We start from the raw sequence: 17,943 nt of genomic DNA on the forward strand, positions 1-17,943 counted from the left end.
AAAAATTCCCAAGTCTTAAACAAATTTCTTTATTTTTTCCATTCTCCTGGAAGCCACAGTCACACATGTTCATGTGTTTCATCAAATAGGTAGGCGTATTCTTCTGAAGCCCAGTTCATGGGAGACCTACCGAGTAGTAGACTCAGAGTGCTTCATAGCAACACAAGGAGTTAACCTTTGAGAAAAGTCATTGTATGGCCTCTCTTGTCCATTTATTATGAAACTAATGAAAACAACTTCATAGCACATGTAAACACTGACAAGATTCCCACAAAAGTAACTCTAAAAACCTTTGGAGCTACAAAAGTTACCCCCAATTCCTACGCTCTTGGACAGAAAAATGGATAAAAAGAAAAACAGGCTCACATGAGACAGACATAACTGGATTACTTTACCTGTCCTTTCATGACAACACAATCTTCTTGCCTGTTGTTCACATGAGTTGGTTCACCACGTAGCCACTTGGTGTATGTCACAGGAGTACCATCACTCCATTCAAAATACATCTGAACCTTATTGTCATTCAGTCCAATCCACAGCTCATCCATTGGCTCTAAAAATCAAATTAGGAGATTTGCTAATAATCATTTTACACAGTATGAACTTTCAGTTCCATTCTAGAGTGAAGAATTTATGCTCAGGAAGTTTAAGTAACAGCTTCTGGAAGTAAGTCTCTGCTTCATAAAACATGCTGACTGTTCTTCACAGGTCTAATTTTATCAGGAAGGGTCATCCCACAAACCGCGGAGATAACCTGACTACAATAGCTGGGTCTCAGATTTCCTCCAAAATGCTAATTTATCTAAACTGGATTATCATTAAAAACTGAATTATTTTTAGCTCCGCTTTCCAGGTTCAGATTTCTTGTAAATTGCTGCAACCTAAATAGCCTTTCATGAATTTCTAAAAATGGCCCTTTTTAAAAAAAAAAAAAAAAAAAGGATGTACTTTCTTTATGTTGCTACTCTTCAGTACAAACAATGAGCAAAGCAGAATTGTCCTCATTTTCTTATTGTTTAAAAAAATTATGCATTATCTTGTAGAGTTGACAATCAAAATACTTGTCACTTTTCCCAAAATACTGCAGGTCATTCCTGTTCTTGAGAATACTTTATTCCTACCCCAACTAAAATGTGCAGTAGGAACTGTTTGGATTTCCCCCTCTTCACATCCCTCCACACCAAGCAAAACTATTTGTCTTCATTTCTCGAGTCATTCACATCTTATCCATAGTCTCTTGTGTAGTACAGATCCATTGACTCCCTGTCTTCACCCCAACAATCATGCCAGTCTATCACCTATCAGTCCATTTTCCCCACAAATACCTTAATACTTTCCCCCATGCTCCCCTTTATGTGGGGAGAACAGCTGTAAAAATGCACAAAGCCACCCTATTATTCTCCTCCAGATCTCTCCTATAACTCAACTCAACCATGATGCCTACAAAATACATGACAATGTCTCGACGTCTGATGTGCTGTGTGACCACTGCTTAGTACACTAATCTCAAATTTCTCACTGTTATCTTGTGCTCCCCTGTCTGTTGTATCCACTTGTTGTGACCTGTCATATACATTGACTGCGCTTTAAGGCTTATGACTCCCATGGAGACAAAAAAAAAACCCACTTCCACAAGAGTCGTAAGCCTTAAAAGCACAGAGGCTCCAGCACTGTATTGGCACTGTAAACGTTTCTGCACTGTAAAGTGCAGAAAGCAATCAATTGGTCTTCGGAAGTGTCTCATAATCCCTCAAGTGGCCTTTGCTCATTGTTTTGCACTTGGCTGCCTGCAGACATGTGCCCCTCCCCTTTCAAAGCTGTTTCTGACAACCCTTGCATGCTGTGCTGATCTACTCTGGGACACAAAGCAAACCATTAATGTGGAATGCTCATGCTCGTGCTGATGAACACAGAGGCAGGCATATGTATGTATGTATGTATGTAAGGCCTTGGCTACACTTGCGAGTTGCAGCGCTGTAAAGCCGCCCCCAGCACTGTAACTCACTCCCCATCCACACTGGCAAGGCATTTGCAGCGCTGTATCTCCGTGGTTGCAGCGCTGCATGTACTCCACCTCTCCGAGAGGAATAGCGAGTGCAGTGCTGGCGCTGCAGTGCTGCGGCGCCAGTGTGGCCACCCAATGCGCTGTGAATGGCCTCCAGAATTATTCGGCAGTATCCCACAATCCCTGTTCTAGCCACTCTGGTCATCAGTTCAAACTCTACTGCCCTGGCCTCAGGTAACCAACCATGTGACCGACCCTTTACATTCCCCGGGAATTTTAAAAATTCCCTTCCTGTTTGCTCAGCCCGGCGTCGCGTGGAGTGCTATCAGCGAATCTTTCCAGGTGACCATGCCTCCACGTGCCAAGCGAGCCCCAGCATGGAGCAATGGTGAGTTGCTGGACCTCATCAGTGTTTGGGGGGAGGAAGCTGTACAGTCCCAGCTGCGCTCCAGCCGTAGGAATTACGATACCTTCGGGAAGGTATCAAAGGACATGATGGAAAGGGGCCATGACCGGGACGCCCTGCAGTGTAGGATTAAAGTGAAGGAGCAGCGGAGTGCCTACCGCAAAGCCCGTGACACAAACGGCCACTCAGGTGCTCCCCCCGCGACCTGCCAATTCTACAAAGAGCTGGATGCGATACTTGGGGTTAACCCCACCTCCACTCTGAGCACCACCATGGACATTTCAGAGCTGGTGTGGGGGGAGGAGGAGGAGGAGATGGAAAACAGGAATGATGGTGGTGGGCCGGATGGAGACACCCCGGAACCCCTGGAGCCATGCAGCCAGGAGCTCTTCTCGAGCCAGGAGGAAGGGAGCCAGTCGCAGCGGCCGGTACTTGGTGGAGGACAAACAGAAGAGCAGGTTCCCGGTAAGCGTTTTTTTTTTTTTTTTGGGAAGGAATTTTTTCAGTGCGGGCTCTTTGGGAGAGGAGGGCTAGGCATGCATGCCTAGATGCAGAATAGTGCACTGATGTGGTTTATCACATTGTGGTAATCAGCCTCGGTAATCTCCTCGAATGTCTCATCCAGAACGCGTGCAATTCGCTTGCACAGGTTTATCGGGAGAGCCACCGTGGTCCTTGTCCCAGCCAGGCTAACGTGTCCGTGCCACTGTGCCGCGAGGGGACCATTGCTGCACACAGGCAAGCTGTATATGGGTCACAGCAGAAGCCGCATTGCAGTAGAAGACCCTCCCTTGCTTCCCAGGTCACCCTCAGCAGCGAGATATCGTCCAGGACAAATTCCTGTGGAAAATGTTGGGACAGTGTTCAGCGTAGGTGTCCCCTGAAGCTGTTGGCTCTCCCCAAGGCACAGAAACCCAGAGGACAGTGCAGCCCTGAAACAATCAGTCCCCCTTACTCACCATGTTGAGGCTCCCGTGGGATGTGTGTGCTCTGTTTCGGACGAGAAAATTATGCTATTGTGTAGACCCTGTGTGTTTTCTACTCCTTAAGTGTGGGGGGGAATCATTACTCTGTCTAGTATAAACAATGCTGCCTCTGTTAAATGTTGCGTTTTGCCTATACAACTGCATCAACCTTGAGACCTCAGCCGTCCCTCTAATCGCGTGCTCAGAGACTGCAAAGACTCAGGAAGAGACTGCAAAAAAGCAAAGAAGACATGTTGCAAGAAGTGATGCGGCAATCTATTAAAGAGAATGAGAAAGCACAGGACTGAAGGGAGAGAGAAAGAGAGAAAGCAGGATCCGCCAGGAAAACGCAGCACACCGGCGGCAAAGCACATGCACCGGCAGCAAAGCACTGATAGGCTCATAAGCATCCTGGAGCACCAAGCAGATGCTATCCAGGAGCTGGTAGCCATGCAGAAAGAGGAGCAGTACCGCAAACGCCACCCTCCCCCCCCCCAGCCTTTGTCCGTTGTGCCCCACTGTCACCTCCAACCCACTTTCCCCAACTTCCGTGTTCTTCACGCCACCCGCTGCCTCCAACACCAGTATCTTCACCACCCAGCCCTGAAAACCATGACCCTTACCCTCTGCACTCAACCCCCATCACCATGCAGTATAGCTGTCCTGAAGTGCAGCACTCACTGCACAGCACACTAGACAGGACATACACGAATCTGTGATTGTACTGTTCCCCACTCCACCCCCTTGTTTCTTTTCAATAAATGGATTCTTTGGGTTTGAAAACATTCTTTATTACTGCATAAAGTAAAAGACTCCTTAGCCCAGGAAATAAACAGGCATTGCAAGTCTGCTTAGCAAACACTGATTCCTAAAGATTGGAACTACTGCACTTCACTCCCGTGCAGGGCACCAGATAACACTGCTGGTTTTCAGCTTCAAATTGCTCCCTCAACACATCCCTAATCCTTGCAGCCCCGCGCTGGGCCCCTGTAATAGCCCTGCTCTCTGGCTGTGCAAATTCAGCCTCCAGGTGTTGAACCTCAGAGGTCCATGCCTGAGTGAAGCTTTCACCCTTCCCTTCACAAATATTATGGAGGGCACAGCACGCAGATATAACCGCGGGGATGCTGTTTTCGGCCAAGTCTAGCTTCCCATACAGAGCTCGCCAGCGGCCCTTTAAATGGTCAAAGGCACACTCCACAGTCATTCGGCACCGGCTCAGCCTGTAGTTGAACCATTCCTTGCTGCTGTCAACGCTCCCTGTGTAGGGTTTCATGAGCCACGGCATTAACGGGTAAGCGGGATCTCCAAGGATCACAATGGGCATTTCAACTTCCCCTACCATGATCTTCCGCTCTGGGAAAAAAGTCCCGGCCTGCATCTTCCTGAACAGCCAAGTGTTCCGAAAGATGCGTGCGTCATGCACCTTTCTGGGCCAGCCTGTGTTAATGTCAATGAAATGCCCACGGTGATCCACAAGCGCCTGGAGAACCATCGAGAAATACCCCTTCCGATTAACATACTCGGATCCTAGGTGGGGTGGTGCCAGAATAGGAATGTGCGTCCCATCTATCGCCCCTCCACAGTTAGGCAACTGTGCAAAGCCATCCACTATTTCCTGCACGTTACCCAGAGTCACGGTTCTTCTGAGTAGGATGCAATTAATGGCCTTGCAAACTTGCATAACACGATTCCAACGGACGACCTTCCCACTCCAAACTGGTTTGCGACCGACCAGTAGCTGTCTGGAGTTGCCAGCTTCCACATTGCAATAGCCACCTGCTTCTCCACTAGCAGGGCAGCTCTCAATCTCGTGTCCTTGCGCCGCAGGGTGGGGGCGAGCTCCTCACACAGTCCCATGAAAGTGGCTTTTCTCATCCGAAAGTTCTGCAGCCACTGCTCGTCATCCCAGACTTCCATGACGATGTGATCCCACCACTCGGTGCTTGTTTCCCAAGCCCAAAAGTGGCGTTCCACGGTGCTGAGTATGTCCGTGAATGCCACAACCAATTTCATGTCGTACGCGTTACGTGGTTCAATAGCATCATCGGACTCCTCACCCTCACTCTCACTGTCACTTTGGATCTTAAGGAATAGTTCGACAGCCAAACGTGACGTACTGGCAAGATTCGTCAGCATACATCTCAGCAGTTCGGACTCCATTTCCCGCAGACAGATCACGCTGCACAGAAACCGTTGAAAGATGGCGCCAAAGGTGGACGGAAACAAAGGGATTTCTGGGATGCGAAGTGAGGCATCACGGGGCATTGGGACAGGACCCAGAATTCCCCTTCCCACACCCCCTTCCCACAACGCACGGCGCCAGAATGGGAAAAGGTGCTCTGTGGGATAGCTGCCCATAATGCATCGCTCCCAATAGCGCTGCAATTGCTGCAAATGTGGCCACAACAGTGCGCTTGGCAGCTGTCAGTGTGGACAGACTGCAGCGCTTTCCCTACTCAGCTGCGCAAAGTCAGGTTTAACTCACAGCGCTGTACATCTGCAAGTGTAGCCAAGGCCTATGTGTGTGAGAGAGTGAGCGAGAGAGAGATTGCTGTGCAGAGAGCTGGGGATGGAGGCGGGGGTGCTGATATCTGAGTTTCCCCTTCCCCTGCCTCAGGACTGGTTGCTTCCTGCAGCTGTCTGAACTTACAAGATTGCATGCTGACACACTCTCTGTCCCACAAAACACACCATCTCCTCCCTCCCCATACACTCCCTGTCACACACTCTGCCCTCCTCCCCCCACTTTGTAGCTGGCGATGTAGTAGGATGCCCATGGAACAATGGGATTGGGAAACCTGCATCATATGACATTGTGCCTGCCCCATGAGGCATTGCAAACCCTTCCCAAAGCACCCTGCGGCCCATTGCACAGTGGGATAGCTACCACAATGCACTGCTCTCTTTGCCATTGCAAGAGCTGCTAAAGGAGGCAGGCCAGCTGTTTGGGGAGGCTTAGCCTCCCATGGCCTCTTATGACAATCACCCAACAGTCACTGTATCCCTTCCCTGTGGATTACCTGCGCTGGACACCCGCCCCACACTTACGTAATCGGTTGCAACTCTCGTCCCTGCTCACCATAACAAAGCCCTCTCTGAATCCTCTGCAGGGAAGGTGAACAAAACCCCACTCCACCTACACCAAACTGGAGGTGAGGGAAAAATTCCTTCCCAGCCCTCCTAGAAAGGATGTTGTGCACGGGTGCCCACAGCAGGTCCCGACCAAACCTGGTATTTTGCAACCTACAAGGGGAGTAATGGTGGGTGCTGCTCTGCTTTGTGCAGGGAAAAGGGGATTCTTCCATTGGGCTAGTCCCTTTTCAACTCCCCAGCCCTTCGGGTTGCTGGGGGATGAGTCAGCGTCACCACCTCTTTTGCTGCAGCCTCTGAGCCTCTTTCCCACCCCTGCCCATAAAGTGCTATTCCCTCTCCCCCAGCAAGCAGGACAATGTCCTCCCCACCCTGCATAAGGTTTGGTGCCGTCATTCTTTGGCAACACGGCATCAGATACGTGGAAAGTTCCACCATTCTGAAAGATTCTACTGGTTTTGTTAGATTTCCCCCTTTTAAAGATAAGGAATCTCTCTGGTACAAGTTGATTCTTTCAAGCTTTTGGAACTTCTGAAGTGCACCCAGTGTACTTGGAGCATTACTAGAAGATTGTTCATTTTTCAATATACATATTGATAGGACCCTGTAGAAATACTCACTGTACCCAAGCTGCGAGACAATAAAGCTGTACTCTTCAACGTTGTGGATACTGGCCAGATCGCCATCCTCCTTTCTACATGAAGTTAAGGCATCTTTCCATATTTTGGTGTCTCTTTGAATTATGTAACAATGACCTGCATATGACATCCATTGAGCAGGGCATTTAATAGGCACATTAGTCTCTGAAGGAAAAATGACAATGAAAGATTTCAGACCAGTACAAAAAAAGGAATAGAAAATTACATAAACAACCACCATCTTTCCTTTTGTCCTTTATGAAGAGTAGCAGGTCTGTCTGGTATTGCATGCTGAATTCACCATAGAAAAATAAAGCACATTCAAGTAAGACTAAAAGCATTTAGCATGTGAAGATAAATAAAAAATACATCAAAAAATGTTAAAAGATTGCTAAGATAGCAAAGACAAACACTGAAAAGTTAGGCAATGACGGAATTAAGGTGTCTGTGTCACCTTAATTCAGCCCCCTGGTGCCTATGCATTATAATACAAACTTTAATAATCTGACTCCTCAGTTCTCTTTCTCTACCATTTCTCATCCCTCTGCATTCAGATCAGAATTTCTCCTTCAGCTCTATGTCTGGACACCAGCAGGGGCAGCACTGTCAGCACAGGGCAGACAGTCTCCCTTCCCTGAGCCTGTGCCCAGCGCCACAGCAGCCCCAGGTAGCCGGGACGAGCAATAGTCATCAAAGTCCTGCTCAGCCCCTGCTACCTCAGGTGGAGCATGCTCAGTCACTTTGTGAGGACTGCTCATGCACAGTCCGGTCAGCATACAGAAGCTGTGTCAGGAGGGATCAGGTGCAGTGCAGATGGAGAGGGTCTTCCAAGGGTTTAGCTGCTGAAGTCTCTACTAAGCATGTGTGAACTGAATTATTTTGGTGGCTTATAATTTGGCCAAATTTGGGTGAATTTTCACTGGAGTGGCAAAAGGTACATCTTGTGACATTGAGGTAAACAGCTTGCCAAATGTCAAGCCCTGGCTCCAAAGAATGGAGATGCTAGCACTTCTCAATTAAAGGGTTGGAAGAATATTATTAATGTGTTCAAACCACTACATTTCCTCCTAACCTCATTCTGAGAAGTGGCTGGACATTTTACCAGAACCTTCCCGAAAGAAGTTAGCCTGAGGCAGACACCTGGTATGGAAAATTTCCATACAAATGGTTAAAGTTTGGCAAAGTATAAGCAACTGAAAACAGGGTATTATAATGGAAAGTGTTGGGCACCCATAATAGATGGGGAAAGACCCCTTACAATTTAAACACATAGACATTGTAAAATTCCATACTTGGGCAGAGGTTTTTTTCAAATATTAAAAATAAAATGTTCATATTGTGAAGCTAGTGGATATCATATAACAGAAATTCCTGAGAGAAGTAACATACAGAAGCACTACCTCACCTCTGAGAAGTACTTATATCTCAAAGCCCTAATCCTGCAAAAATCCATGTATATAACTTCACTCCCACATATAGGCATTTAATGGACTAGCCCCATACGTCCAAGGAGAGACAGGAGAGTTGGCTCTCTTGCATTAGGAAAGAAAACAACAACAACAACAATAGTTGTTTTAGGAGTATTTTCTAAAGAAGTCCTTCCTCCTTCTTTATTAAAGAAAATTAGACCTCCAAATGTTTCTGTTTCTAAGTTCATTAGATGAGGCTGCACTAGGGTACTGCCAGCAATCACCTTGTTGTTTTATAAACCCCATAATACAATTCAGCCTTAGCGGGGTACTCCATCAAAGGTTAGCATTAATAGAATATAGCTGCACGGAAAGCCAGCTAGCATACTTGTTGCACAGAAATTATAAACTACATATGGGCTTAGTAAGCAGCATTACATGGACTAGAACAAGGGCAGAAGTCCTGTAGCACAAAAATTTCAAGTGTTTCATAATTAAGATCATTGGGGGTAGAGTAGAGGATGCATTTGGGCAGATGGATTTAGTATATACCCTGAACATACCTAAACAGGCATCCAAAGCTGTGTCAGGTTGCAATTGCACATCCAATTTGAGATAGAGAATGATGCTAATTAGTGTGCAGTTGCTCGTGCAATACACACACATTTACAGCACAACTGCTCAATGTAGCATGCTCCTTTGGCATATGCCATTAAAAATTTGTCAGGACATGTCTGTAGGAGTAAGGGTCTGGCTTTGAAAATCTAGCCCTGTATGCATGTCCAACACAATTTTTGAATTCTTCTGTGAACTGTTCGTGTGCTGGTGCTAATGGCTGCCACCAGGTGAGTCTTGGAGCTAAAGACAACCACAGACCTCATTAAAGCCATTGGGTGTGTCAAGCAGTCGTTCAGGCTGTGTAGATGGTGCAATCAAGGCCCTTTATACAGTACAGCTGGGGGACATGAGGTCACCATTCAAGACACTAGACTGCAAGGCAGGCCACAGCTAAGCCAGAAGGACTGAGAGGTTTGGCAGCAACGTAAGGGCTAGGATATTGGTTGCAGGTTGTGTGTTGGAGGCAGAAAGACAGAAGAAGCAGTTATGAGTGCAAACCTGAGAAGAAGTAGAAAAACAGCTTCTTGGGCACAGAATTTGCTGAAGTAGCAGACTAAGGGATTTCTGATCTAGGAAACTGCCTGCTGCTGTTTGTTTCTATTCTGTTCAGGGAAACTTTGTGTACATTCTTTGTAAATAAAGAAGATTATACCAAGAATGCACCTGAATCATATAATCTATTTCTCATCCTAACTGAAACAACTCTGAGTTCCTGAACTTCAGCTACCTGCTCATGCCAAAAGGGGCAACAATATCTAAGACAATCAAATTTTGGACAAGCAAATCCAGGCACTATGTAGAAGTCCTCATCCCATATGACACACGCTACATTTAGACTATGAGAGATGAAAAAGCAAGAGTAGAGAGAACAAAACATAATTGCTTAAGATCTTGTCATGCAGGTTAACCCAGGTGACAGATGACAAATAATAAGACAGTTATGAAGATGGAATTAATAGTCTCCTGGTGATCCACATATCAGTGTCAAGATGCAAACTCTCATCTCAAATGCTTTGAAGCCCTCAGACTTTGCCATGCCAATTTTTTTTTTATTAGATTGCTGTGGTCCTCTAATGGAAAAATAGATTTTTGCAGCATTAGACCAACATATTCCTTGAGTTCATGAAAATCCTCTTCCTTTACAAAAGTAAAGGGAAACACAGGTACTACAAATAGTTTGGGCAGTTTGCAGTACCATCATTTGGATTGCATTTAGTTATAGACTGTCATGTAATGAACACTCTGCTCTCCCATAACTCATATACACAGCCTGGCAAGATGCAACCCATAATCTCTAGGGTTGACTTAATGTCAAACATGTGCTTAAGTGCACTGTTGTATTGGGACCTAGACCACTTTTTTCCTTCCTTCTTGGGGACCAGGTCCTCGAAGGCACCAAGTGCCACCACCTACCCTTTACATCAAAGGGAGTTGAGGATACACAGCACTTTGCAAGATCACATCCTGCTTCCTTCCATGACTCTTACTCCCAATGGACATTTAGTAAATTGCTTTACTGTGTGCATCTCTGCCAACACCATATTGCTACTGTCACCTCTGCGCACCTCCCCTGGCCCCACCTGCCACCCCCACACACCTCCCCTGGAGCGTCCCCCAGCCCTGCTTGACGCCCCCATGCGCCTGCGCCCAGGGTCCCTACCTACCCTGGGCAGTGAGCGGCTTCCCCCTGCAGCTCCACACTGTGCTCCCTTGCCAGCTGCTACCGGCTACAAGGGAGCGGAGCCAGGGGCAGGCTGAGACGGCTGCTGCACCTGCGGAGGGCACATGGCAGCCCCCCCGCAGGTGACTCCAAGTCGACTCCGGGGGTGGGGGGGGACTTATCCTGGCTGGACCTCCTGAACAACAGTCTGGGGGGGGGGGCTTGGGTGAGTGTTGTGCGAGAGGGGCCATGGAGGGGTCCTCCCCTCCCCCAGAGCAGGGAGAGGGCTTGGGGGAGTCATTCTCTCTGGCCCCCAGCCCCGGGGGTAGCCTGCCTGCTGCACCCCAAACTCCTCATCCCCAGCCCAGCCCCACGTTCCACAACCCCTCCTGCACCCCAACCCCCTGTCCCAGACCAGAGCCCGCACCCAGCACCCAAATTCCCTCCCAGAGCCCACACCTCTCCTGCATCCAAACTCTCCCAGAGCCTGCACCCCAAGCCCCCTCCTACACCCCAACTCCCTGTCCCAGCCTAGAGCCTGCACCCAGCACCCAAACTACATCCCAGAGCCCGCACACCAAACCCCGTACCAGAGCCTGCACCCCAAACCCCTTCCCAAACCCAAACTCCCTCNTGCTATTTCTCTCTGTACCTGACTTTGCCAGATGACAACATGGTTCCACTGTGACAATCAAGGTCCAGATACCCCAGGGAGAACAGGGGGGTCTCAAACCCCAAAGAGTACGCACTTGGATCAACTGGTGATATGCAATATTATTGTACATAAAAGTGTATGGAGTAAGGTATCATAAAAACTGGCGCCACGCTGGTCATAAATATCATTGCGTGATGTATGTATGTATGGTGTGTGAAATTCTGTACGTGTGTGCTGGAGATATGTTCCTAAAATATGTTTGGGAGCAGGTTTGATAAACAAAAAAAACAGGAGTACTTGTGGCACCTTAGAGACTAACAAATTTATTAGAGCATAAGCTTTTGTGGACTGTCCACGAAAGCTTATGCTCTAATAAATTTGTTAGTCTCTAAGGTGCCACAAGTACTCCTGTTCTTTTTGCGGATATAGACTAGGTTACCAGTAAAGGTCACTGAAAACAAAACCATATGGATGTAAGGAGACATCTGGGCATTTTTCTGGAAAGAGAGGGGAATGCTGGGGCGGACAGAAACAGTGACAAAGTATGGAGATGGCACAAAGAGAGATTTTAAGGGAATAGCTTTCAAGCTAAGTGGTATTTTCCTGCCCAGTACTACTTTGTGTTTTCACTACATACATTCAACTGGTCCTAGATCTATATGCATGTTTCTTCCTAAGAAACAAAATAGTTCTTAAAATACTCTAAAAAATTCCATTGCCACCCGATACCAAAATGCCTTGGCAAGTTAGGCTGGTCTACACTGGGAACCTACATAGACATAGCCACGTCTCAAAGGGGTTTGAAAAAATCCATACCCCTGAGAGACATAGCTAAGCTGACCTAAGCCCCCGTGTACAGCTTCAACCTAGCTACCGCCTCTTGGGGAGATGGATTAACTACAGTGATGGTAGAACCCCTCCCATTGGCATAGATAGGGTCTTTGCTGAAGCACTACAGAGGTGCAGCTGCAGCTGTGTTACTGTAGTATTTTAAGTGTATTTAGTTTTATATTACAAGGTATCAAATGTGTTAACAAATAGCAACAGTTTCTCTTCAGCAAATGAAAATTTGATGTTTTAGACGATTTCATTGCCCTTTTTCAAAACAAAGACTTTAACCTGTTTCATGTACGGACAATGACATCTCTGGGGCACATCATTCCCCCAAGAACTGTGCACAGAGGGGCCCTTCTGTTTGCTCATGGAAAGGGGAACTCAGCCACTTTCTGCTAGTCCAGGGATTTAGGCCAAGAGAGAAGGCAGATTGTGTGGGGAGTGGGTGGGACAGGACTGCCATGGGGGGGGGGGGGAGAGCAGTGGAATCCCCCTCATTCTGAGGTGGGATCTGCAGAGTCCTGAGGCCACTCTTACTCTTTCCTCATCTTTTCAGACTCTAATTACATAGCATTTAAAATAATTGCCATTATTGATTTATTTTATCAACCAACCTACCTGAAGGAATAATGAAAGACTCTAAAGTGGCATTTCCTCTTTTACAAATGTAGCCAAGTTTCTGATCACATTCCCAGTTTTCCCATTTAGCACCTTTTCCAGGATTCAAGGCTGCACAGATTTTCCCAGGCTCTGGGGAGGGACTTCCTTTGATGAGAAATAGATACAAAACCAGAGAACTTTCATATAAGCACATCACTATCTAAAGAAAACATTTGTGTGGCCCTTACTCTGTAATTCTTCGTCATTTAATTCCAATACTGTTTTACCAATTTTAATCAGCAGAGGTCCGATTTAAAAAATGCAGCATCATTTCCCCATCATTCCAGCAACTTTTTCTCGTCTGTTTTGATCAGCAATGAAATAATTAACAATGCAGACATTTAGATAATCAATAGAATTCAGAGTAAACAGTTGATTGAGATGAATGGGGATGTTCACACTTCTCAGAGCTATTCTTTCAGGGTGTCTGCACACTCCAATTTTTAACCAGTTTAGATTTTGAAGATTTTCTTCACAACTGCAAGGGCTAGGCTCTTGGTTTTTTCCTTTTCAAAAGAAGAATGGACAGACTCTGGAGCACAAGAGGCAGTCTACCAGGCCTAGGAAAAGGACCACTTCAATGAGATGCAGTGGACTGGCCAAGTCCAGGGTTTGACTATCACTTTAAAGACTTGGTAGGTAATTAATTAGCTGACTGCAAAAACTGATGACAATCTGAAAAGTTGCTTGCCAACTTGTCCAAACAAATGACAATAACAGGATATTTGTGCTAGACACTGACAAGGAACTTCCAGGAAGGAGGGTGGGGGAAAACCTATGGGAGAAAAGTAGTAAACTACTGTATAATTAAATCACTACAGTAAATTAGAAGAGTTTTCCTGAATCCGCTTTAATATTATTACACTAATCCTGTTTTTCTCTTCAGCCTTTGAACACAAAAGGTATATGATCTATACAAGTATATATGAATATAGTTCATATATCACAGCAAAGCAATACTTTTTAATGTGTAAGAATGCTCAACTGAAATTGTTTTATGTTATTGCTGCTATTTTATTATTACAATAATTACTTTATTAATAATATTTTCATTGATATGATGCACATTCCTCTCGGATGTGGGTGTCATTATCAAAAATAAAAAGTAAAATAAAAACCAGCAAGTTGATTTAATAAATGAGAACGTTCAACTTGGTTCTTAGCTTGCACACTCCTGTGAATGGCACAGGCTAGCTCTACATGTTGGCATCTGACCACTTAAGTCTGAGTTTTTTCATTATGTAATTTTATTTTATTTATTTATTTATTTATGACCAGGCTGCTACTGATCCTACAAACACATACAGTGGATGTAAGTCTTACAACCATCAGCAGTCCCCTTCGTTGGTACAACTCCATCTCAAGCAATGAAAGCTTTCCACCAGCCTATGTGGGGCTGGTATGTAGAGTCTTTCTGTGGTGCACTCAGTATATTGCACCCGGTGTAGCTCCTGTACTGAATATAACTAGCAGGGAGGTTCTTGCACTAGCTGTCTGTATGAAGGGTGATTTTCACTCTTTGGTAATATTTATTCCATTCTCCACTATTGTACATAACTGACCTCTTGCATAACAAATGCTATAGAATTTCACCCAGTGAACTTAATATTTTTATGCTGCTTAAAATAAAGTGCTTCATGCCCTATTGATTTTTGTATTTAACTGCCCTGGAACATATTAATGCTTAAAAAAGAAAGTCCTATTTTCATGCAAATGTCCCAAATATTTTAAAAAGGACAAATGTACAAGTAATATTGTCTGTAACAAGAACACAGTTCAAAGTTTTCTATGAAGCACCAGCAGTTCTCTAATTATATCTAAGATGAGAAATAGGATATGACATATGGGAAATTTAGATGCCATGTGAACAAAACGTAAATACCATGAAGCTTTCAAACATTTTTCTGGGTGTAGAAGGTATGATTTCTATTTTTTATTTTTGAATTAAGTGCAGAATTCTGTTCTTGATAAACACAAAATGAATTCTGTTGTATGTCCACAGTCAGCTCCTTTTAACACAAGTTAAACAAGTTCCATGCACATCGGAGGAGTAGAACACTGGAGCTGAAATCCATTACATTGAGCTAAGAGCAAAATTTTGCCTCTGAAATGGATTACCAAACCAATTTATACTTACCTGGAACCCAGTTTAAGTATCTGAAAGGACTACCACCACTCCATTGCCATCCACTGTTGAAATTCAAACTGTTAAGACCAAACCAGAGTGAAGAACTCAGTGTCCTAGTTAATCCTAGAGAACCAAGAGAAAGACAGAAAAGGTCACCATTGGGGTGCAAAGCGACAGCAGATGCTATTCCAGTCTACGGAGTAGTGGCTGCAGAAGGGTTCTGTTGCAGCTTCAAGCCAGCCTGTCACTTGAGGACTTGAATACCATCCACTCTCATTCATCGTTTAGCACCCGGCACAAAGCAGGACTACTCAGAATTTGTACGGATCAAGTGAGTCTGATTTCAAATTATTGGGAAGTATGGGAAGTTTAAGCAGTGGAGGCACTTACAGTTCATTCTAGCATTAAAAGGTATTACTGGTTCCAGTATTCCCAATTTTAAGTACAGAGAATTTTGCTACAATGAGTAATGCATCTAAAACTGAATGAGCTTTTTAAGTGTGCCTACTATAAACACATGCACACAAAGATAAGACTAACCACTTTACTTTTGACACTATAAAATGCAAAATGTATGTTAATACTCCATTAGGGTTGCATGGTTTAAATCACAATAAGTCAGAAATGTGAAAGTTAATATTCTGCCAGCAAATATTAACTCATCCACTTGCACAACCTGCATCATTTTTGGTATTTCATGGCAATCAGTAATAAATTACTGTACATATTTAAAGAGCTTAAAATGTACAAGATATTGTAGCATGTAAAAATACTATTCATATTTTATTAAGAGACATTAAAAATAATCCCTGTGTCTTTTTCTTCTAGTTAGACTTGCAACTTCTGCTGTTTCACCTGCTTTCAGGTCTGCAACCATTTTCCTGGTACTGATCAAGTCAATATCACCATAATCAATTTCCAGATTATGATCACAATCCTGGAAACAGTTATACCCATAAGTAACTTCTTGTACGGGTTGTCCCATTGAAGTCAATAGGACTACTCACATATGTAAGCATTAGCAAGTTTAGAGCTTATTATTCTATAGTTTACCTCTTACTTCTCTTTAAGGCTTTGGAAGGTTACTTGACTGACTACTGAATGTCAAATTTTAACATAGGGCTTCATTGATCTCAGAAAAAACATTGCACTGATATGGGTCACTTATTTCTGCTTTGCTAATAGTATAGGATCATGGTGATAGAATATCTAGAACAAAACGTTTGTGTGATAGAATATCTAGAACAACATGCCTTTGATGCTGTCAATCATGCAATTTAAATATGTGCTAGATCAGCAGTTCTCAAACTGTGGGTCAGGACCCCAAAGCGGGTCGCGACACTGTTCTAATGGGGCTGGCGTTAGACTTGCTGAGGCCTGGGGCTGAAGCCAATGCCTGAGCCCCACAGCCTTGGGCTTGGGCTTTGGCCCCCTGACCCAGGGCAGCAGGGCATGGGTGGGCTAAGCTTTTGTTCCCTCCTCCTGAGATTGAGTAGTCATTTTTGTTGTCAGAAGAGGGTTGCAGAGCAATTAAGTTTGAGAACCCCTGTGCTAGATGATACGATGCAAGACTGTTCATATTCTGTAATCTAAAAGAAACAGTGCTTGAATGTACCAGTATGGTCCTGCAATCTGAAGAGGTTCAACAAGTCAAGAACTTAATGTGTCAGGAAACCCTGGAGGTCCTACCTATGCCATGATTTCTGTGTTCGACAGGATTTTTACTCGAAAATAAAAGTTTAAGGGAAAATATGCTACAAATATTATTAGATACAGTTATTAGAAAACATAATCCTTTTCTAAGCTTAAAAAATGGAAGACACTTACAACACAGGCAAGGTTGTCATCTGACTATTGTAACATGCTCAAAATATTTTCTTACTTACCTCACAGTATTATGAGGATGAATTAACATGCATAAAGTACTTTGAAGATATAAGGTGCTATACAAGTGTTATAGTTACAATGTACAGAATAAAAAAAACTGCTGCATTTGCAGTAGTAATCATTTGATTACTCTACCTGCCAGGTACGTTTGCTCATGCAACTCTGTGATACTTAATAATTCCGCATTCTGTTGCTGACAGCTTTTCCTTGCCTGGTGCCACATTAGGGCTGATTGGGAGTTTATCTGGTAGTGGACTCCTGTCAATGAATCTGTATACCACAGAGTGTCAATGCCTGTAACTGTAGAGATAAGTAAGATATGTTATTGTTGGTTTCTATGAGTGACCCAAATGAAACATAGAATAAATTATGGAGACTAAGTGTACAAACACCACTGTTGTAGTACAGAGGCAGATCTAAAATGATCTGAGGATCACAGGTGTATTAATATATATACACACCTCTACCCTGATATAACACGACCCAATATAACACGAATTCGGATATATCGCAGTAAAGCAGTGCTCTGGGGGGGGCGGGGCTGCGCACTCCGGCGGATCAAAACAAGTTTGATATAATGCGGTTTCACCTATAACGCAGTAAGATTTTTTGGCTCCCGAGGACAGCGTTATAGCTATTCCATAGCTAAGCCAGGACAGTAGAGTTGACTGAACTACTCATTACATATAATAGGCTAGACTCTCCGCCAATTACTCAGGCAGTATAAAGCCCCTGCCTAGGCTTGAACATGACCAGCTAAAACCATGCTAAAGGAGTTCGCCTGCATCTACAGGAGGGGAAAGGTTGAGTTTAGGTTGGGCTTAACCAGCAGGGGTTAGCTAAGTGAGCGTCAACTCGACCACTTTTCCAAGTCAAGACAAAGCCTCTGGATGACGGGACAGAGCAGAGCCTAATGGCCTACATCACCTAACTTCTTCTAATTTTCTCACACTGAATCTTCTTTTCAGTAATAAAATATGAGCCT

The 17,943-nt window shown here is 44.7% G+C and overlaps 1 protein-coding gene across 1 annotated transcript in view; it reads right to left on the minus strand.

Moving 5' to 3' along the window:
- The window catches only part of LOC117872154 (macrophage mannose receptor 1-like), an 84,082-nt gene that overhangs the window by 53,700 nt on the left and 12,439 nt on the right, over positions 1-17,943 (minus strand). The window contains exons 4-8 of the mRNA XM_034760334.1: positions 17,094-17,258; positions 15,081-15,194; positions 12,902-13,048; positions 7,090-7,272; positions 396-553 (exon numbers count right to left, since the gene is read on the minus strand). Of these exons, the coding sequence (XP_034616225.1) occupies positions 396-553; positions 7,090-7,272; positions 12,902-13,048; positions 15,081-15,194; positions 17,094-17,258 (767 nt within the window). The remainder of the gene's footprint in view (positions 1-395; positions 554-7,089; positions 7,273-12,901; positions 13,049-15,080; positions 15,195-17,093; positions 17,259-17,943) is intronic.

This window comes from Trachemys scripta, chromosome 2, assembly GCF_013100865.1.
Source record: "Trachemys scripta elegans isolate TJP31775 chromosome 2, CAS_Tse_1.0, whole genome shotgun sequence".
NCBI classification, from domain to species: Eukaryota; Metazoa; Chordata; order Testudines; family Emydidae; genus Trachemys; species Trachemys scripta.